Below are 24089 nucleotides of genomic sequence, written 5' to 3'. Positions count from 1 at the left end.
CCCTAGAGATGTGGAATTAGTTAAGTATCTGCGCCTCAGTTACAAAGAAGCAAGGAAGAAGAGAATTAAATCTCTTAAGGAAGAAGCCTGGGATCAACTGCTTCAAGCAGCTGTTTTAAATAATGCTAGGGCCTTCTGGAGAGTGATCAATGCCCCATTTCTTAAATCTTCAGAGGACCAGAGTATAGACTGCCATGTAGATGAGGAATCCTGGTTTACACACTTCTCTTTAATATTTAATACAAACACGGAGGGAGTGACAAGCCAGCAGGTACTTAGTACCTCTTCTATAACTTCCCCTCTAACCTTTAACTTATTTGAGATACGAGAGGCTTTATCTCAGTTGTCTAGTAATAGACCCACTAGCCCGGACGGCCCACCAATTGACTTTTTTATGGAGCAGCCAGATCTAGGGGGGGCCGGTGCTGACCAATGTTTTTAATGCTACTGCTATCGTGGACCCACCGGCCTCGTAGAAGAAGTCAATTCTCATCTTGATTCATAAGAAAGGAGATAAATCTGAGCCTAAAAACTATAGGCCAATTTCCATCCTGGACAGCACAGCAAACCTGATGGGTCGTGTTTTGTTAAACAGACTAGAGGACGGGGCTAACTACAACAACGTCCTGATCCCGGTGCAATTTGGACTTAAAAAGGAGAAAGGCACCCAGGATCAATCTCTTAACTTGAGCTTATTAATTGCCCAGGCAAAGCAAGGGGAGTTATACTTGGCCTTCATGGACCTATTAGCAGCATTTGACTGCATTCGACATCATCATCTGTGGAAGATAATGGCTGAAATGGGCATCGATGAGGCGATAATCACTTTTATCAGACACCTCTATTTTTCGGCGTTGGCCTGTGTCCGTTACGGGAAACAGGGGGAGTGCTCTAGGTCATTCCCAATTAATATTGGAGTTCGCTAGGGTTGTGTGCTCGCCTCATTTCTTTTTTCCATCTATACAAATGAGGTAGAATCACCCCTGTTGAACTCAACACTAGACGTCCCCAAGATCAATAATGTGCGCATACCAATTCTGCTTAATGCAGATGATGCTGTGTTAATTGCCCCCACGGGCCAAGCCTTACAGCAGCTATTAGAAATCTATGTAGGTTATAGGAGCAGCCTAGACCTAAAAACTGACAAAACAAAGTCCTTTATTTTAATTACTGGGCGTAATGAAAGGAGGGTCCCAAATTTTTATTATATAGCAGGATGGAAAATAGTCCACACTGACACCTTCTCCTACCTTGGAATAACCTTTGACAGTAAACTATCTTGGACTAATATGATCACTAACAGGGGTTTATCGTTGGAAAAGAGTATTATCTCCTGCATCTGGACTCCATAAGACTATCAGCAGAAAGTTTAAAGCCCGCTGTTATGCATAATCAATTGGTTTTAACTTCTTTTAGTATCCAGTCTTATTTGTTATTTGTATCTGGTGGCTATGATAGGTTTTTATTAGCGCGTTTTAGATGTAATATCTTCCACAGGCTCGTGAGTTTTCGGGTTGTAAACGATTGGTCCCGAGAACTAAGCCTGTTCCCATGTGATAACTGCTCAGAAAAATTGACAATAGATGTGATCCTGTGTTGTAGATTTTATAGTCATTTACGGAAAGTTTGGATTGTCCCAATATTAAAGACACTTGGGCTGAGACAATGCCGTCCAGCACTACTTGTGTTACAGCTTCTGGACGATGTACACAGGGTCTGGAAGGTAGGCATGTTTCTAAAAAAGTATTTAGCCACAGGAAACTTATCACATATTAACCATGGAAATTAGTATGATTGCTTGCATTATTACATTTATTGTAAATAGCCACTGTATATGAAATGTTATTGTATTTAATGTATGAATAGCCTTTTTTTATATGTACTTTTATGATTGTCTCAATAAGCAATCAAATAAAGTCTTTTTTGATTGATTTGATTGATTGAGTATTATCTCGTTAAACTCTTTTATAAATAAACTGGGTGCGAAGCCCATTGAAATTATCAAAAATGTCTATTCTGCCAAATCAATATCAGTTGCAACTTATGGGGCAGGGATTTGGGGAGTCATCAATTCCCATAGCTTTCAGGCCATCGAGATATCTTTTGGAAAGAACTTGTTGGTCTCCCAATAAGTTGCTGTAACTTCATCCGGCATGCAGAATTGGATATCCCTTATATAAATGGCATAATAAGATTGGCACCTATACTACTATGGTATTCAATACGGAGAAGAGAATCAGTGATCCTTACCCAGCGGCTAATAGGAGACTTTTTATCCCTTGAACATGTGCATAGGATTCCGTGGCTGATATATATTAAAGATAGTCTCTCTTGTCTTGGCTTAAAGCATCTATTTACATCTCCAAAAAATTGCTCTACTGTTTCTAAAAAATATATCAAGTTTTGATTCTTTAAACAAAGGGCCACCGAGAGAGCGAAAATGAATTCTCATAAAGCATTTGTAAAATTGTATTTAGAGGGACCAACTGATTAGGAAGGCGCAGCCTTATGTCTATCTTTAGTTACAAATTTACATCACCAATTTATTTTAGTGTGGTTTCATTTCAATGTTATCCCCTGCATGTTTTTTATCCAGCAGGAATCTTCTCTCCATGATCCTACTCCCTGTCCTTGTGACGGCATTTCTTCGCAATCAAACTCACATATTTTCTTTTTTGGCAAATTTTACAAGCAAAACCACAATAAATTTTTCCGGCCACTCATGCACAGATATAATTTTACTCAATGCCGTCCAGGTATGTACTTTTTACAATCACTGCACGATCACCTGGTATGTTATTCTGTGGCTTCTTTTTTACTTCTCTCATGGAAAACTAGACGACTGTGTAATATCTCTATATGAAGTGTATGTTTTTATTTTGCTTTTAATTGATGTTTTTATACATTTTTGTCTATTATTTATTACTAATATTCGCATTATGAAGGCCGCAGCTCAAATGTGCATTTTTGTACTTTTATGATCTTATTTTTAAGAATCAAATAAAGTGATTGACTGACTAACTGACTGACTGTTGCTCTGACTTTGTATTTGCTGTCTTTGGGAATCTAGGCACCTTAACACTGCTAACCAGTGCTAAAGTGTGTGTGCTCTTTAGTTAAAACATGGTAACATTGGTTTATCCACAATTGGCATACTTGATTTAATTATAAGTTCCTAGTAATGTGCACTACATTTTCCCAGGACCTGTAAATCACATGCTACTAGGGGGATCGTGGCACTGATTGTGCCATCCACTTAAGTGTTCCTTTAAACATGTCTCAAGCCTGCCACTGTAGAGCCTGTGTGTGCAGTTCTAAACTGCCATGTCGGCCTATAAAAGTAGCCTACTTGCCAGGTCCAAACCTTCCCTTTTATTACATAAAAGTAAGCCCTAAGGTAGGCCCGGGACAGCCCATGTGCAGGGTGCAGTGTATTTTTTGTACATGTCCTGCTAGTGAAATACTCTTACATTAGTTTTTCATTACTGAAAGGCCTATCTCCCTCATAGGATAACATTGGTATTGCCTTATTACATTTTAACAGTGCACTTTCCAATTGAGAAGAGATGGGACCCTCAGATTTGGTGTATTTGGAACCACAATATAAAAACACAACTTATGGTAAAGTTGGTTTTTAAATTGCAATTCTGAAAATGCAATTTTTAGAAAGTTGGGATTTTCTTACTGTCACCATTTGGTGCCTCCGGGCTGTCTCTGGAATACATGTCTACAGTGAGTAGCAGCTGGCTTCATGTATTCTATGTAGACATAGTAGGTATGTCTGAGTGGTCATCTGCATGCTGATGGGTCATGCTGAGCAGGGTGGGAGGGAGGAGCTGACAATTACACCGGAAAGGGCGGTGTCCTGTCCTACAAAGGGTTGCAGCCCCCCGTAGTGAATCTGGACCCAAGGCAGGAAGGAAAGGGACCCTCTGCACTTCAAAGCATTTCTTTGAAGTATCTCCCACTTCTAAGGTCCAACTGGGTATAAGCACTGAACCTCTGACATCACCAAATCATCACCAAATCAAAACACTTCTGGAACTGAGGACATTCTACCAGGAAGAATGAGTGCTGTGCTGCTGGAGGGACTGCCATTTTACTGAACTGCTTTGCTATGTTGGCCTGCTGCCTCTTACTTAGGGTTGAGAAGGACTGGACCTGCATCTCTATGTCCCAGAACCAAGGTATCTCCAAGGGCATAGTGGCTGTTTTCTGAAGTCTCAGGAAAATCAAAGACTTCTCTCTCCAACCTGCAAACAGCACCTAGAATCTGTCTGTTGTGAGCCCGAGTGGTGCCAATCAAGTCCTGGGCCCTTGGAAGTGAGCATAAAGTACTTCATCTGCCAGAACCCATGCATTGACATTGTTGTGCCGATTGGAACCGACTCATCCCTGCCGTTGTGAGAACCAGATTGATGCATCACTTGGACCTGCCTCATTGCCTCCGGAACCGCTGCATCAGAACAAACGCTTCGCCGCCACTGCATGGAGAAGATTGGCGCATTGGCCCTACTACATGGGGAAACTTGGCGCTTTGCTTTCGGACCTGCTGCATCTTGGAACCGGTGCACCGCTCATGGAACCAACCCATCCCCGCCATTGCATGGAGATATCCGCCGCATCACCCCAACTGCTTGGGGATCACAATGCATCTTGATGCTGGTGACCAGAATCAAGGTACTTACGTTCAAATGGCCAACCGTGGGTCCTGTATCGTGGTCAGCCTGAACTCTTGACTTTTGCCTGGTCCAGCCTGACCAATTAACTCTATAGCCGCTTACTGCTTTTAAGTGGTATTTTTGCATTTAATCTTTAAAAATTCATATCTCGACTTCTACTGATTTGATTTTTGTTGTTTAGGTCTTGTGTTCTTTATAAAAATATTCTCTATTTTTCTAAACTGGTGTGGAGTCTTTTTGTGGTGTTTTCACTGTGTTTCTGTTTGTTGTGGAGCACAAATACTTACACGTTGCCTCTTAAGTTAAGCCTGACTACATGTTGCCTCTTAAGTTAAGCCTGACTGCTCTGTGCCAAGCTACAAGAGGGTGAGCACAGGTTAATTTAAAGTGTGTTACTGACTTACCCTGACTAGGATTGTGGTTCCTGGTTGGACGGGATGCATACCTCTGCCAACCAGAAACTCAATTTCCAACAGCCACTAAATTCCATCTTTCCGTTCTACAGAGAAACTTTTAGGCACTTTGTACACTCAGCTTCCATTGGAGGAAGCCACTCCCTTGATAATGTTCTTTATGCTCTCCTTTTATGTGGCTTATGGTGAAGCTTTGACCTTTGTCCTGCTATAGGGGCCCAGTTCCATTTTCCTTTTCATACTTCTTAAGGAGGTCCTATTTTAGCTAATAAAATCACTAAGGCCCTGACTAGGAGTACAGGGTAAAACTCCACCCGTTGCACAAACAGGAGATGGCACAAGACTCCTAATTATGATGAATGTGTTCATTACAGTCTCCCCTGCAATTGTCCCATGGTACCTTTCAGCTGGTATACCTTGCTGAACTTTACCAGTGGGAAGCCTGAGGGGAAAACTATGATACATTTAGAATTAGGTGCATTGGACCACATTTTCATATTGAATACCCAATTTTCTCTGAGTCAATTCTGATTATTGAAATCTTTACCATGCCTAGTAAATACTGCAGCTCATAGTATAGGTATTTACAGGTTATAGTAAATACTGATAGCTAACTTAAACGTCACCCATTTTCAATGATAGTAGGTAAACTGATCCTCTCATTCTTCTAACATTGATCAAATGAGTATCATTAAGCTGGGAAATAGAACACCTGCTACCACTGTGTAGAGAGAATGAATCGTACTCATAAGTACTTTCGCTACCCTTACTCATGTTAAATGTGACTCTACGCGACATTACTTTACGCAAGCAGGCGGAGGTGCAGCTGGAGTCGAAGCACCAGAGTTGAGGTTGCGATGCTCCCCAGCTTTTCTACAGGGTCGGCCCATCAGTCAATCAGTCTGTTGTGAGAGTAGAGAAGGCAGAGTGGGTAGAGCTGTGGCTGGAGCCAAACCAAGCTGTCGTACCTCCTGACTGGATGACACCCATGCCAATCAAAACACTGGGGGATTTGCCGGTTTACTCAGCGGAGCAAACAAGCTCTTAACCCATTTGACAGGACACAAAAGTGGCCCTAAGCCTTTTGTACCCCGCTGGAAACTCTCACACAGGGTATTTGAGACTCACAGGTACATTGCTAAGTCAAGAAGAGAACAGAGAAAAGCAGCACAGTGATCCACAGTAAGGCCCCCAACAATAGAAACCGTAGCAAGCGGGTTGAGACAACAAATGGGGCACAGAGATACTTATGGCCAATGCAAGCCTGAGCCCCAAGGCAATCCTTGGAGAGGAGTGCCCAGGTTGAAGATGGGAAATTAAGCTTTGAACATTCTAAGCCTACATCGACCCAAGCATATGGCTTGGTCACAAACGAAAATGCCATTCATGACTATATCACATTCACAAGGATAATTGAGGCATGGGGGAAACCACGCTGCAATTAGAGCTAGAACTGCAGAGGCAACAGCAGGAGCTACCCTCCATTTCTGACAGTGCAGCCAGCCCCAGCTTTGAAGAATCAATAATCACAGAGATAGTGGAGTTGGCAGATGCATGTTGAAGAAGAAAATGTACAATAAACCTCAACAACCTAAGCATACACTCAGGAGACATAGAGACCTCATCAACTATGAACGCAAGGTTCATAGCCAGAAAGGCTAATACCAAAGATCAAGCTCAGACCATACAAGAACGTGAACGAAATGCCCCTATCTACACATCCAACTCACAGATACATGGGCCAGGTGGGGCTAACACCACAAATTTGCAAACAATGCAGGACATTTTAGTAAAGGTGATGGCTCATCCTTCAGCCATCCATCAGTGTGACAATTCATACGAGCCGGAAACTGGGCGGCTCAATCAGAACTGATCTACTCCCCAAGAAAAACCAGGGTTGGTGAGAGGGACCTTGAGGAACCCCCAATATTTCTCAACAACAATATTTGCACCAAATTTAACTGGTATAAAGTACCTAGTTAACAATATGGAGGGGGGCATCGGGGCCCAAACTTGCAGGGTATTACCCCCCCAAAGTTCCATCGACTAGCAATGATGTTTCTGACACCATCATAAACAATATTAACTCCTTACTACTGTTTTCAGTCAAGGCCCTCTGTTGCCCAACTGGGGATAATGCAAATGCTCGCCTACAGTGTGTTGATGCTCAACAAGAAGTTGGACACACTTAATCAGAAGTTAGATCTTTAGGCAAACAAACACAATGGTGAAGTCGCCGCAGCAGGCAATGCCATAAATGACAAGCTATACTTGACAAGCTAACCACACTGCTGGAACTATTATCCACACAAATAAATGATTGCAAAAGTACTCAGGTGGACAAATCTCCACCCAAATTGAGTGCGGAGGAATGGAGGATGAGGAAACGTCCAGTATAAGCACAACAAGAGGCCATGAAGTGAGTTGCTCCCCTCAGCTACGGACCCACAACTGGATACCACAAATCAAGGGCCCGCAAGCACTGGAATGCAAAGTGACTCTAGCAAGAAGGTACAACAGGTCTACACAGTGTCTACCACACACTCAAGCACTGGGGGGGATTAAGCATCTACAACAAGAGAAGCAGGCATTTAATAATGTTAGTCCAGCAGAGAACACAGCCAATGTGCCATAAACAATTAACTAAGTAATAGAAACCAAGCCAGAAGTTGTGAATGCATCTTGCCACCAATTGAGGAAAAATCAAATTTCAAATTTCAAAGCTTTATTTGACAGCATGTCATAAAAGCATTACACCACATTACACCCTACAATAAATAAATACTACACTTTGTTTAAAAATTTCTCATATTAAGAACATATTAAATTAGGCTGTCTTGTACGATTTAAAACAATTCATAGTCATAAATTAAATCAATTCAATGTAGCTTTTGGATAAAATTGGATCATACAAAATTCAATGGCACTAGTTCGCTAGGCGTCAGCGGAGCGCTGAATGTCACGGGCATGTAAGGTCCATGCCCACCCCAAACATTTTGCAACTGCTATAGCTAAGCAGGGAGTGCAGTCTGATTCAAGTATTCTTAGCGCCTCAATACCACTGCGTGTGCCCAAATTGAGACACGCAGGTTTTAGCCACCTTCGGCGAGGGTTTGCGTACAAGGGGCATACAAACATCAAATGAGAAATATTCTCAGGCATGGTTTTACAATGATGGCATTTGTCACTTCTAGTTGGAGACCATTTGTTAGTAAATATGTTTAAAGGAAGGGTACCAATTCTAAATTGGAAATACAGTTTCCTATCAAACGACCGTTCAATAATGTCCCAAAACGGCTCATAAGATGGTAAGGACTTAATATCAAGAAAACGTTCCGACAGCCCAGTAACTGGACTATTACTATAGCCAGGCGACCAGATCATTTCCCAGTACGTTTTTTTCAAAGATACCTTTGATGGGAACCCCGTATCATTCATGCTATTCCATAGATGACCCAAATCCAGTTTGGCTAACAAACCCCTTAGTTCCTTCAGCCACGGAATATAATGAAAACGATCTGCCCCAATAACATCCCGTAGGGCAGTAGCATAATGGGACAATTCGGGGGTCGTCATTAGCCTCCTCCAATATAACAGTGGGCGCAGCCGTGCCAAATCCTCTATTTTCTTTCTCCCCAAATCGTAGGTTATTGGAATGGTTGGAGTACTTTGGGGGACCCCAACTAGGCTGCGCAGAAATCTATTCTCTGCCAGTGTTAGCTGGTTTAAATTGGAGAATCCCCAAAGTTCCGACCCGTACAGGGAGGCACTCACGTCTTTCATATTGTAAATTTCCAGGGCAGGACTAATTAGTTTTGTCATTGACGCTTTATGTTTGTTTAGTATTGCGCCCGCATTTTGATGGAATTTCAACCCTGCCATATCAGTGTGGTTTTTCCATCCCATATTGCTTTGGAGTAAAATTCCGAGGTATGTGAAAGATTCTACCTCTTCTAGGGGTGTTCCATTAAACATAATTTTCCCCTTTAAGGTTTTTCGCTGGTTGAGGCACATAAACTTAGTTTTTGATGTGTTTAATTCAAGGCCGCGCTTCTGGCAGAACTCGCCAAATGCATTGACTGCCTTCTGTAGCCCACTTGGAGTTCTAGAAACTATCAACGTGTCGTCCGCAAACATGAGAACCGGAACGCGTGCGCCTGCCAAAACAGGAGCATCGGTGGGGGACTGGCTCAGATGGTCTACTATGCCATTGATGTAAATAGAAAACAGTGTGGGTGCCAAGACACACCCCTGCTGAACACCACGTTCGACAGGGAATGGGTCGGTCACCTCACCCAGAGCCCCCCACCTAATTCTGGTGTAGTTGTTCTCATGCAAGCGGACGATCAACGTTAACAGCTCAGGGCTCATCCCAGCATCAGCAAGCACCCTCCAAAGTTTGTTACGGGGAACTAGGTCGAATGCTGACTTTAAATCAACAAAAACAGCGTAAGAGTCCCCTTAGATAAGGTCACATTCCTCCAATAGAGAGCAAAAAAATAGAAAACTTGATCGATTGAGCTCGTGCAAGGGCGAAAGCCAGCTTGATAAGGTGACAAGATTTCGTTTTCTTCTACCCAGGTTTGTAATTTATTTTGCGCTAACCGTCCTATCACTTTTTGTACAGAATCAATAAGACTGATAGGTCTGTAGTTGCCTGGTAGAGCTTTGTCCCCCTTTTTAAACACCGGGATTAATTCAGCACCCAACCATGAATCAGGAATGGGTGCCCCCATGGCCACTGAATTTGCTAGCCATTCAAGGTACTGACTCCAAGTTGCCCGATCGCACAAAAATATGTCTGCTGGTATCCCATCCATACCAGGAGCCCTGCCACCAGTCATGCAATCCAATGCTATATTAACCTCCTTTGCCGTGAATGGCTGATGAAGATAGAATACTATTGGGGGTGCTGTGTTATCGCCTATGGTTTGATCACGAGCATATTGAGGTCTAAAAAAATCAACCCATTGGTCTTTTGCTACATTGTTTTTTGGCGTTTCAGCTCTCCCTCCTCTATCCCACTTGACAAGGGCCCAGAAGCGCTTTTGATCTTTTGCCATACAAGCGGATTTTAAATCCCGCCAATAATCCTCATCCCATTGCCTTTTGGCTGCTTTCTGGACCTTCCTATACTTGTCTCTTGCCTCTTTTACTGCCTGGTTGTTCCTTGATCTAAGTTGAATACCAAGATTTCTACGAGCTAATCTACAGGCCTGATTGTACCACCCCATTACGGGAGGATTTTTATTGGCGTTTGCGGGTTTTATAGACTTCATGAAGTACCCTTGGAGCTTAACAAAAAAATGTGTAAAGGCTTCTAGCATGAGAACCGGAAAGTTGGGATTTTTACTAAATAGGTTAATATTCGCTACTTCTTCAACAGCCACCTTTTTAAGGGCCTCCAAACTCTCCGGGTTCTCGATCATTCTCTCCCATTTTATATGCCTCAGATTATTCGAGGTTACGATGTCCAGGGGAACCATTCTACCCCCTTGCCTTGTTTCTCTTAAGCCCTCACAGGCTAAAAATTCTATACAAAGCGGATTATGGTCGCTTTCCAACCTATTGCTTACCCTCATATCGAACAGCCTGTGCCATTCCCTAATATCCACAAGGAAATAGTCGATTCTACTCGAAGACCTCCCATTATCAAAAGTATTGGCTCCCTGTCGATCGGAAGGCGTGCGACCATTCGCTGCTCTCAATCCTCTCACCAAACATAAGCTCTTAAATTGAATGGCCGCTGCTGACCATCTTCGTACCCCAGGTAGCTCCAATTGAGGCACACCCCACTTGCTGTCCTCTTCTGCAGCCAAAAATTGGTCCTCCTGTCCCAGCGGTTCGAATGTGGTATTAACATCGCCCCCTACCATTATTGATGCCGGGGTAGTAAGCAGCTCAAGTTCACAATCTAAGGTTGCAATTACTTCCGAGGTCTGTCCTCCTACAACCCCTCTAGCATAGATGTTGAAAATGACCATTTCCTGCCCATTAGGCCATATTATATTTACGGAGAGGATATCAGTTGATGGTGAATTCCTAAGCCTGATTTTGCAATGTAATGACTGACAAACCCAAATTATTAGTCCACCAGACGGGCGCCCTTTGGGATTTTTCGTGGCCAGCACATGGAAGCTTAGGAACCCAGCATGATGCACTGGGATCAATGCCCAAGTTTCTTGAAATAAAATGACATCGTATTGGTCAATAAATTTGCACCATTCTGGAGACACCAATTTATTAGAAATTCCCGCTAGGTTCCATGAAAGGATGAGCAACCTAGCCCCCACTACAGAGGGGCATGGCAGGTCTTGGGATGTTAAAGGATCTAGGATTGAACCCACCTCTCCTGAATCGAAACCTAAGTTCGCATCCGTGGGGCCTACAGTGTCCAAAGAGGGAAAAACTGGGCTCAGTCTGGTGCAACTCGCAGGGTGCCTACCAAGTTTCAGCCGCACAGGGCTACTGGACTCCGATAGGGACCCTGAGATTTTTGAGACCCCTTCCTTTTTTCCTATGTTTGGATAGGTGCCCTTGGAAGGTTCAGGTCCCCAGATTGGGGATTCAAAGCTCCTGGCAGGTTCCCTAGGTTCTATGGTCATGATGCTAAGAGCTCCTTCAAGTCAATCACATTCATTTAGATTTGGCAATGCAGCAAATCTGTTTTCTAAGTTAACCCCCCATTCACTCACTTGAGCACCTCTGCTCCCATTATTTGATACCAGATTCCACCTAGTCCTTAATACACTCGAATTCACTCTTGTGCCCCCCTTGCTGTAGAAGAAGTCAAGTGTGAGCGGAATTATGTCCGTACTCCTACGTTGAGGGGGGAATATATTTAGCAATACTTCTGGGAGTACTTCTGGGCTTAAAAAAGTCAAAACAACACAGTCACCCCCAAATATTTTCGGGCCCGTCCCTACCCAGCCCACCCTTCTTGCCATTGTTATTTCCCCAGCAAGTTGTTGTTTACCCATTGCGGTTAGCAGAATGTTATTGGACAGCCAATGTAGGGCTTTACCCATCAGCGAGGGTGAGGTTTCTATCTGCCCCGATTTCAAAAGGGGTACGTTAGCCAGGACAAGGACAAGGTGAGAGGCTTCAACAACCATTTCAACTGGGCCTTTCTCTAAGCATGGTACTATGGGTCTAGGTAGAAGATTTTCTATAACAGGTGTTTGGGCATCAATTCTTATTTGGTGGGGAGAGGGTGGAGGGATTGTAGGCATCCCACCATCCACCACACTTCCCTGAGGGGTTACCTCTGAGGGGGCTCTGTTTACAATTAGTTTAGAGATGTTACCCACCTCCTCCACTGTTTTATTTTGGAGCCCTCCCAGTCTGTTGACCTCGGCAGTAAGCCTATCAATTTTGGCTATCAGCGGTTTAGTGATAGACCTGATCTTGGAGTCGATCATACTAGCTAATTTGTTAATGAGCTCATCATGCAACATCATAATTTCCTCTTGGCCCCCATTTCCTTCGTCTATAATTTTACTTTTGGGGGAGAAGCTATCTTTTTCCTGCTCGATCGTAAACCACCCCGCTTGGACTGACTAACTCTACACGCTCTCACTACTCTATGCGCAGGCGCGGCCACTGGGGATGGGGACTTATCTACTGTTATTTCCGTGTCATCCTCAGAGCCATTCTCTATATGTACAGCAGGGGATACATTATCAACCATAATATCACTAACAAGAATGTCTGTGTCCGGTACAACAAGGCTAATGTCTAGCGTTGGGGGTGCTGAGTTGGGGGAATCTCGAGGAAGACTCTGCGCACTACTAGGAGGGGAAACACTTAATCCCACCGACATCCTAAACTTGCTATTGATGCTATTAACAACCTGTACTAGATAGGAGGAAAAATCTCCAAGTACCTCTTTCACAACAACAAAAGAAAAAATTGTGCAAATCCTTGAAAAGGAGTAAAAGAAAGAATAGGCCCATTTACAATGGACAAAAAGAAACAACTAGTCAACCCCAAGCGCTAAATACTCCAGTGAACATGAGAGGGCAGGGTAATGACAGCAGTGCGGAGGGACTTGTGATCTACCCTATCTTCCAACCCAAAATAGTGGCATTTAAACAGCCTCCTCAAAACAAACAAACCAACCATACACATTGTGGAGAGCATTCCTGCACTGTCAAACTCAGAAAAAGGAAAACTACACCCAGACTACGTACCATACGGTACATAACGCTCAGCCAAAGACCTACTCACAGCCTGTGGACACCAACAAAAGATGCAGTGCCTCGGTGAAGTTAAGTTCCCTCTACACTGAAACTCTCAACGAACAGCATGAGATAGCATGGGCTAATGAAATCCAATCAGAAATGACTAGGTCGGAGGAACATCAAACTAACATACAGTAAGGCAATACAACTGGGGTGGAGGAGCTGCATTAGGGATCTAGATCTCTACATGTGGAACCTCACAATGAGCAGCATGTGATCGCTTGGGCAAATGATCGACAAATTGTAACAATCAGACAGGTTGCACCAGAGTATCAAAATGATACGCAATGGACCTACTAGACAAGGATGGTGGAGACCACCTGTGGCCCAATGCCAACAAAGACAAAGATGAACATCCAACTGCATCTAAATCAGCAGCACTGATTTTCACTTCAGAATTTAAGTTGAGGGCTATGGGATACTTTAAATAGGATCAGTATTCTACGTCTCTTAAATAACATACTTTTGATTTCCTACCATACATCGCACACCTTATATAAGTGAAATTTAGAAACTATAACTGTATCCGTTATAGAGAATCCACATTGACAGTGTGGTCTAACATCAGAGATTGAATGAATATGGGTACAGCACTCAGTTTATCCTAAATAGAGAATGTTTGGTCGGTAGGTGTGCTGCGCTAGATTAGTGTCTGCTCACTGTATAAATCAAAATATATGGCCTGGTTCCTAGGGATGTCCAGGGCTCTAACGCGCACTACTAAATAAGTTAAATATAATCCAATAATCAGTTTCAAATTATGATTTTATCATGAAGTTCATCAACAATACATTTTGTTTCTCTGTATTACGTGTACATTTTTACATCAACTGACGTATGAAACAATAAACAATTACATCCTTTTTGCCATGAATGCATATTCACAAAACTAATGAAGTAAAAACCCAATGCATTTCGGGGCTACGGCCCCTTCGTCAGGGGTCTGTTAAGGGGAAGGAAAAAAGAAAATGCATTACTCTTAATGCCGTTGGGGCTGTGGATTTATAGTATACCTCTATGTATAAGGATTCTTACCACTTGTTCCAAGAAACTCGATTTATAGTATATCGAGAAGTTCACTGATGGTCTAAAAGAGAAATGTGAAGACCTTAAGTTGAAGCTAAGAATAATATAACAAAAACCTCAGTATGAGCGTGTTTTTTAACGAGAAAAAGCTTATAAGCTCACCTGTATATGTGGAAAGTATCACTAGAGACCAGTATCCTATTCGGATGAAAAATAATAATAACAGGGCGTCACTCGTTACGTTCTAAAAAAGAGTTTCACGAATTTAATTAATAAAAGGGGCGTCATGTTACCTGCGAGCCTTGGCGGTCGTGTTAACGGTCTCGCTGAAAAGAATCGAGGCGGTGCAGCTGTGAATAAAACGTAGCCGCTTTAAGTATACATTACACGCGATAGAATGACTGACAAGGCACGAATAAAAGTGTGAGTGCGGTGGATCTTACCGATTGTTGAAGTGAATTTATTCGGTGCAGCGTTTCTCGACCGAAACGTGTTACTGGCTTACAGCTACCTCGTCTGAAGTCTGTTGTTTATTTTAAGTGGTGTGAAAATCATCACCATAAACAGGGGACTTACGATGCTATGCTAAACGGTCACCATTACTAAGAGTGAAAACCTCGTGAATCCAATAATATAGAACAGTGCTATACAGCTCAATCAATTGCTGCCTATTTACAATCTAATTAGCATTATATTTCACTACACTACATATAACCTACATTTGTATATACACGAGGTTTTCACTCTTAGTAATGGCGACGGTTTAGCATAGCATCGTAAGTCCCCTGTTTATGGTGATGATTTTCACACCACTTAAAATAAACAACAGACTTCAGACGAGGTAGCTGTAAGCCAGTAACACGCTTCGGTCGAGAAACGCTGCACCGAATAAATTCACTTCAACAATCGGTAAGATCCACCGCACTCACACTTTTATTCGTGCCTTGTCAGTCATTCTATCGCGTGTAATGTATACTTAAAGTGGCTACGTTTTATTCACAGCTGCACCGCCTCGATTCTTTTCAGCGAGACCGTTAACACGACCGCCAAGGCTCGCAGGTAACATGACGCCCCTTTTATTAATTACATTCGTGAAACTCTTTTTTAGAACGTAACGAGTGACGCCCTGTTATTATTATTTTTCATCCGAATAGGATACTGGTCTCTAGTGATACTTTCCACATATACAGGTGAGCTTATAAGCTTTTTCTCGTTAAAAAACACACTCATACTGAGGTTTTTGTTATATTATTCTTAGCTTCAACTTAAGGTCTTCACATTTCTCTTTTAGAACATCAGTGAACTTCTCGATATACTATAAATCGAGTTTCTTGGAACAAGTGGTAAGAATCCTTATACATAGAGGTATACTATAAATGCACAGCCACAACGGCATCAAGATTAATGCATTTTATTTTTTCCTTCCCCTTAACAGACCCCTGACGAAGGGGCCGTAGCCCCGAAATGCATTGGGTTTTTACTTCATTAGTTTTGTGAATATGCATTCATGGCAAAAAGGATGTAATTGTTTATTGTTTCATACGTCAGTTGATGTAAAAATGTACACGTAATACAGAGAAACAAAATGTATTGTTGATGAACTTCATGATAAAATCATAATTTGAAACTGATTATTGGATTATATTTAACTGATTTAGTAGTGCGCGTTAGAGCCCTGGACATCCCTAGGAACCAGGCCATATATTTTGATTCTAACATCAGAGATGCCAAAAATATAATTTCAGGTAGCAAGCATTTCAAGTAATGGGTCATTCCTATCAACAAGCCAGCGATCGAAAAATACCCCTGCATTCTGTCAAAGAGGCAACACACCTCGGCGCAGCATAAAGCGGCATGTAGCATACTGAGAGGAACAGAGCAAGTCTTAGGGGAAAAAAAAGTCACAGTACAACTGACAAGTGAAATAGGGGACAGCTTTCCCACTGGTGCACCAATAGCACCTACCAATATTTGTCTCATTGATCAGTCCAGTTAATTCTGACTGCTAGTGGCCCTTTAACAAAGGGTCTATTGTATTCCTAGCGCTAAGAGGAAAAATGAAAAGGCGCTTAGAGCCATGAATAGGATAATTAGATGGAATGTGGCAGGCTTAAACTCTTTAATGGGCAATAAGAATATCATGGAATATCTGTACACCGGTGACATCCTATGCCTGCAAGAAACGTGACCTACTGCGCCTACTTCATTCAATGGTACAACGCAATCCACACCGCAGTTCAAAAGAAAGTCTGTTTGGGAGACAAATTGGCAGTCTCTCCATCTATGTGCAACTGGATCTGCAGGTAAAAGTAAAGGAACTGAGGAACTCTACCTGTGACATGCAGGCCCTCAAAATTAACAACCTGGTAATGGATAGAATACACACTCCCATCATGGTGGTAAATCTGTAAATCAATTCACGCAGGGACGTGAAAATTGGGATTGTCAGGAATATCACCTATCTGATGAGAACTCTCCCCTATGATTATTCAGGACATAAGTGCATAGCAGCAGTTGACTAGAACACATATAACATGTGTCAAATAGGGTAATATTGCACAGACCAATCCTGTAAAACATTAGAAGCTTGTATTCGAGAGTTTGAGTTGGGCTAGGCCGACCACAAAGCCACTGCGGAGGATAAACCAAATCCCACATTCAAAAACATCCACCTTGGACAACAACATCTTAAGCAAGAACTTGCTAAGCAGATGTGAGAGGTACCAAGTCGAACATAGAACTGAAAATGAACACCATCCATTAGCTATTGTTGTCAACGTATGCTCAATTACACACAGGAGGCACAATCTGGCGGGCCAACCACTACCAAATCATGTTGGCCCACTAAGAAAAAGAGTTGAATGGGGTCCACTTTGTAAAGCCGGGTATAAACGATGGAAATCAGTTTTCATGCCCTCAGCTTTGGAACACAAATTGAGCCTTGTTAAAAAACATTGGGGGACAATAGTTACAAAGCTACACACAGCCCTAACATCTCATAAGCACAAAATCCAACCTCATCTACCCAAAATAGGAAGGCCCTCTTCTCATTTTGTGAATAAAGAATTCAAGGAGAGCAAAAGGATGTGCTGCCTTGCAGAGCTACTGCATAGAAGAGGGAAGGGCCCAATACAGAAAACAAGCTAAAAAACACAAGGAAAACAGATAACAAGTTAGCCTGTGTGGGGAACCTAAACATCTAGACGATGAGTGGAAATCCATATACTCATTACTAGCACCTAGCAAGTACAGGGAATTCTGGGGCTACGTCAACAGCCTGGCAAGTACAACCACTGGCAAGGAGTATGCTGTCCCAGCCGACAAATGGGTTGTTCACGTATCAAACCTTTATGTAGGCCCCACTAAAACAAGTGCCACCATCAAGAACTCGTTGCTAATGCCCTAGAGAGCCTGGAGGAAAACACAATTGTAGTTTCCAAAAAGGAGACACTAAGCATCCTGTAGAGAGTCCTGCAAGATGGAGTCCTGGGCCCAAATAAAGGCTCTGGGGACTTTACCACTGCGGACCAGAGCTAAAGTGCAAGTGCTCCCTGTGTAAAATATAATGATGATTGGTTTCTCCATGATTGGCATATTTGATTTACTAGTAAGTCCTAGTAAAGTGCACTGTTTGTGCCCAGGGCCTGTAAATTACATGCAACTAGTGGGCCAGCAGCACTGATAGTGCCACCCACATGAATAGCCTTGCAAACATGTCTCAGACCTGCCACTGCAGTGTATTTGTGTGCAGTTTACAACTGCCATTTCGACGTGGCAAGTGCACCCACTTGCCAGGGTCAAACCTTCCCTTTTGGTGCATGTAAGGCACCCCTAAGGTAGGCCCAAGGTAAGCCCATGGGCCGGGTGCAATGTATTTAAAAGGTAGGACAAGTACTGCTGTGTTTTACATGTCCTGGAAGTGAAATACGGCTAATTTCGTTTTTCACTTTAACAAGGCCTAGCTCTCCCATAAGGTAGCATTAGAGCTGCCTTGTAACATCTTCTAAGTGTATCTTCCAATTGTAAAATTGAAGTTTGAGGTCTCTGCATTCACAATTCAAAAATACATCTTTTAGTAAAGTTGTTTTTTAAATTGCAGGTCTGAAAATGCCACTTTTCTAAAGTTGCCATTTTCTTACTTTAACCATTCTGTGCCTCTGCCGTCTACTGAATGCACTTCTGGGTTAGGATGACAGTTGGGCTGTTCATTCATTCAGTCTAGAAAGTCAACCAAAGGGAGCTTAAGTGTGCCATGCATATCTTGATTTTTGAAGACAGTGGTCCTAAGACAGGAAGAAGATTTTAGGCGAATGAATATAGACCAAATGGAACTATATTTTTAAGAAATGTCCAGCCGGACAATTTAATATCTTGATGAAAATAATCACAAAGCAATAAAACACAGAGTGTGATGAAAGTAGGACACCAGCCGATGTCCGACTAACACACTGGGGGGGCACAGACAGAAGGGGAAAATAGTAGGCAATAACGGGTCATCTGAATATCTTAAATCATAAAACAGATAATCCACAAATGTACACATATGCATGAAAAAAAATTTTTGTCAGCTATGCATTTAGTGCATTTTGGTCGACGACGTTTCGAACCATACACAATATCGGTTCATCCTCAGGACAAAGAATAGTTGCCTAAAGAATTAACAATCACAGTTGTACCCACGGGGGGGTGGAGCTGAAAAGAGTTCAGCGCATCACGCAATGTTGAGCAATGATCAATAGGTGAGTCCAAGGCAAAATGTTGGAAGTTATCCGCAGGAAAGTGCCCTTGCTGAATGATCTGACAATATGGGAAGCAGGTCCACAATGGGGGTCCTTGCAGGCGTGAAGATTCAACACGGCTAATCTTGATGGCGCATAACCAGGCTGGTGGGTCTTCCTGAGCTAGTGGTGGGAGGAACTGAAACTCAAACCTGAATAGGGCTGTGCCTGTCTCCACACAAAGGTGTCTCCACCCCTCTGCAGTGTGTCTGGAGCCAGGGCAGGGAAAGGCAGGGTCTTGTGCACCTCAAAGACTGCCCTCTGAAATTTGCTTACTTCAATGACTAAAATGGATATAAGTACTGGACATGCAACCCCATATCTTTAGAACACTTCTGGACTGAGGGCATTCTGCCAGGAAGAAAAGCAGGCTAAGCTGTATGGAGGGACCTTGACTTTTCTGCATGTTTTACTGTGTTGGCAGGCTACTTGCTGCTTCTCTCCTTGGAGTGAAAGGACTGAACTTTGCTTTCTGTTTCCTGCTTCCAAGGTTCTCCAAGGGCTTGAATTGAGCTGGTTTCCTGTTTAGAAGTCTCAGGGCCATCAAAGTCTTTACCTGCCAGTAACTAGGCTCTTCTGCTGAGAGTCCTGACTTGCCAAGTGGTGTCCGATTTAGTTCTTGGTCCCTTAGAAGTGAATTCTGGTTATTTCAAGAAGAAAATCCATATGACTCCCAGCGTCATTCACAACCAAGAAATCACTGCAAAACTTGACGTATCGCTGCTGCCAGCACTGGAGGGTGGTCCCCGCTTGACACAAAGACTGTTACTCACAATGCAGGACCCAGCTTTCCATTGCAGCACGCCAGATGTTCTACCGTTGCGTGAGTTTTGAGCACTGCATCACCAAAGCCGAGACGCACTGCTCTGACTCCAAAGCAGCGTCTGCTTCGTTGCTGTGGTATCTTCGCACTTTACTTTTAACACATTGTCCCTGGGAGCCGACTTCTTCATCGACACTGCACAGCAGTAAGGAAATGATGCACTGTGTCTGCAAACAACGCATCATCTCCCCTGCAACAGTAAGAAATCAATGCATCACCTCCACTGCCTAGCAGTAAGAAAGCAACGCCTCACCTCCCCGTTACCAGAACAGAACTAATGCGCCCCCTGCTTTTTCGACACTTAACCTCCACTGCGCCTCGCATCGCCTTTCATTTTTGACACATTTAAGGTACTTTGTCCTAAGCAAGCGCATCCATTGATTTCTTTGGACTAAACTTGCTTAACCTTTTAAAAGTGAGTTAAATTTGTGTATGTTGGATTGTTTTTGTTTTAGTCTTGTTTTATTCAGATAAATATTAGCTATTTTCTAAAGTGGTGTGGGCTCCTTTTGTAGTATTTTCACTGTGTTAGTGTGTGTGCATGTGTGGGTGTGTATGTGCAGCTGCAGCCAGTAGTGGGAGTACTGGCCGGGCGGTGACGTGGGGAGGGGGAGGGCTGGGTGGGGGGTAGTAATGTATGGATTACGGAGTTTAACAGGTAAATAAACAAAAATAAATAAAACGAATTTTGTTGTGCGCACTGCATCGCATTTGCTGTTGCAGTGCACGCAAAGAAATTAGTTTTATTTATTTTTATGTTTACTTACCTGTTAAACTCTGTAATCCATACATTACTACCCCCCACGCTGCCCCTCCCCCTCCCCACGTCACCGCCCGGACGGTACTCCCACTACCGGCCGCAGCTGTGTATGTGTGTGTGGGTGTGTGTGTGTGTGTGTGTGTGTGCATGCGTGTGTGTGTTTGTGCGCAAACCACTACCAACTAGAGAACCATTTCTAACGGGCACGCAACATGCACAGCCTCTTCAACAAATGTATTCTGTTGCCTGCCATCCAAGAATCAAGGTAACGCCCAATTTTGCATCCAAAAGGGGCCAGCACCTCACCTGAAAACTACAGGTTAATTGCTCTACTAGACATGGATAGTAAGGCCTTTGCAAAAGTGCTCCTACATGAGCCGGAGAATTGGGTCAATGACTCCAACATCATCGGATGCTATCAGATGGGGTTCAGGCCGAACTCCTCAACTATGGACAATGTGATAGCTCTGTCCTACCTGGGTATCAAGGCCATTGAAGAATTCACCCCCCCGCTTTATGCTTACTTCATTGATTACAGTGCAGCATTTGATGGAATGGACTTGAACATCCTCCGGACCAAACTCACCGATTGGGAAATACCATGGCAACTCCTGGCGGCTATCACAGTGGGAGTCCGTTTTTATCAGACACCTCATGGCCCGAGATATTATTGATATATTTTACTCCGTGTATGTTTTTTGCTCTTTGACGGCATTGTAACGATTTTAAATAATCAAACAACAAAGTACTTCTTACTTACTTATAAATTAATAAGAATATTGTGTGCCATGAATGTAAATGCTATTATCATGATTGCTCCTATTATAATTATTGATAATATTATTATTACATATTTTATCATTGAAGAGGAAAGGGAGAGTGCCATTTTACTCCAGTTTCTTTGACTTTTCTTTCTCTCTTCTACATGGTAGTTGGACAAATATTTAGGTCTTCATCGAAAAACCCTCCGATATCTGACCAGTATGGCAAGAAGGCAATCTGATCAAAATTCTAATACAAATATTAGTTACATTGGTACTTCGATATGGTGTTCTCATGGAGGTAAAACAAATCACAGAAGTGCCACAACTACACATTCTGGTTTCCAAACAATAACAATTATGTTTCTGCTCTTTGCCCCAAAAGGAGAATGCTACGAATTCAAAGCCTTGGCGATGTCCTTTTAGTCAAATCATGGCCAGGAGAGAGGGTTTCTGCTAGCGTTTCTGGATAACTACTAACTATATAAATTACTTTCACTTAGGTTAATTTTATGTAAATATATTTATTACCTCATCATGAAAAGCTGTCTCTCCTAGACCTAAGGTATACATCCTTGATTTAGACCTTTATACCTATTGCAATTCTTATGCAATATTATGTGAGAAATATCTCGTATTTCATACCAAGACCAACATATGGAACACCTTAAAAAGTTAACCAGCACCAATGAAGCATACCTTTGACTTGACAGCAAAATATTATTGGTATTAATGTTCACTCCTGCTCCATCCTGTCCATTCCATAAATAATGACTTACAGAAAAACTATCCTATCAGCTAAGAAGGATTTGTGAGGTAAAGACAGCCCGCTGACATGTGCTGTGATCTACAGGTATTGAATTCAAATCAAGGTAATGTCAATCAGCTTTCTGTTGATATTTGTGAATACGATGTCATTGCACATGATATATACAGGCCTGTCCACAGCAATACCAATAAATGCAGTGTTGATGCACGCCATAAAATACGCTCACATAACAATGTCAATAACAGTAGAAACTACGTCAATGTATGGCATAGTTTATGCACGCATAACAATGTTGATACCAACAGAAACAATGTCAATGTAAGCCAAAATCTATGGATGCATAACAATGTCAATGTACACTATGACACCTGTATGCATAATACTGAGGATGTCAGTAAAAATTATATCAATGACCGCCATGTTAATTGTACACATTTTAACTAACTCATATCATTGCTATCTGATGGCTATCTGATTCACCCAAGGTGACCTCCCCATCAACACCAAGTCAGAAATACATGGTCAGCCAGGCCCTGCAACCCAAACCTGAGCATAACAATTGATTGGTTAGAGGTGGGGTGACACTTAGCCCATAGACAAAAGCGCACCCAGGGAAAACCCCCATCGATTCCACATCCCAAACAGGCCCGAGGAAATTGGCCGAAGGTATGTGTTCCCAAAATACCACAAAGATAGATGCCACATGAAGTTAGTAACACTCAGCCAATCAGGACACAGCATACACACCACACGTAGTGGTCAAACGCTCCCCACATCGGACTTCTGAACACATGCACACTGACACACACTAGCTCTCCCCAAGGTTGAGAGCCACCTGTGTCCCCTTTATCAGATGGTTGTACTTCTTGTTTATGACTAGGCCAAGAATGCCACGTAGGTTTATTGTACCTCATGAATAATATAAATGGTCAGCCAAAACTTCTGCACAATGAAAGACTTTATTCAGACGCTACTCTGTCGATACTCTCCGGCCGCTGCGTTTAAATAAACCAACTTCTTCCTGTTTTGCCAAATGCCTCTTGTCTTTACATTTCTTATTGTAAATTCACATCTGAGCAACATTTCCATCCTACTAAAGCAAGCAAATCAAATATTGTGGTGCTACTTTATAATCTCGACCTTCACATATACCTACTTCACAATAATGACTACCAGCATACTGTCAAGGTAAGTAGCTGTGGAGTTAAGAAGAGTAAATCTACCCTCCTCTTCATATGCTTACCTTGATCAAATGGTGGTAGTTGAAGAAGTCAATATTGTAGAGTTGATATATGTGCAGGTCGATATAATTTACCTCGATATTGTGACAAACAATACCATTAAATAGTTAATACTAACACTTAATGATTGCAAAAAGCGGGATGAAGCTATATATACACACAAATTGTTTATTATTTCTATTATTAGTGTTTCTAGGCACAAGTGAGAAAAACTACAGGCTGACAGGTCGTACTTGTTAGTGACTGGAGATGCAGCCTGTTCGTTGGTACTTGCTCCACGTTGGTTCCTTTCTAGCACCAGCACAACTCTACCATGTTCCGTCAGGCGCACTGTGTTAGCCTCCACATCCTAGAAGAATTGTAAACATATAAAATACATTTAAAGTTCACAAGTCAGTGTTAATTTCAAGGCTGGCATCTCCTTACTTAATGATAGATGCTACTGGTACCTCCTCCTAAACAGCTTGTCACCGAACACCTCTCACACCATTTTCCAGCCCCACAAAGCAATCCAGTACCTGTGGGCTGGAAAATGCTCTGGGCGCCCATCCAAATACAAGAGATCCAGGAAAGGTCCCTACAAGGTCCCTTTT

The 24089-nt window shown here is 42.6% G+C and overlaps 1 protein-coding gene across 2 annotated transcripts in view; it reads right to left on the bottom strand.

Moving 5' to 3' along the window:
* RAPGEF3 (Rap guanine nucleotide exchange factor 3) overlaps positions 1–24089 on the bottom strand; it is a 1135646-nt gene that overhangs the window by 514324 nt on the left and 597233 nt on the right. For both annotated transcript variants that reach the window (XM_078688545.1, XM_078688554.1), the window contains exon 11: positions 23730–23845. In XM_078688545.1, the coding sequence (XP_078544671.1) occupies positions 23730–23845 (116 nt within the window). The remainder of the gene's footprint in view (positions 1–23729; positions 23846–24089) is intronic.

The sequence above is a fragment of the Lissotriton helveticus genome, chromosome 1_1 (genome assembly GCF_964261635.1).
Source record: "Lissotriton helveticus chromosome 1_1, aLisHel1.1, whole genome shotgun sequence".
Taxonomy (NCBI): domain Eukaryota; kingdom Metazoa; phylum Chordata; class Amphibia; order Caudata; family Salamandridae; genus Lissotriton; species Lissotriton helveticus.
Note: the sequence above shows the minus strand (reverse complement) of the source record. Positions and strands in the feature narration are given on the sequence as shown.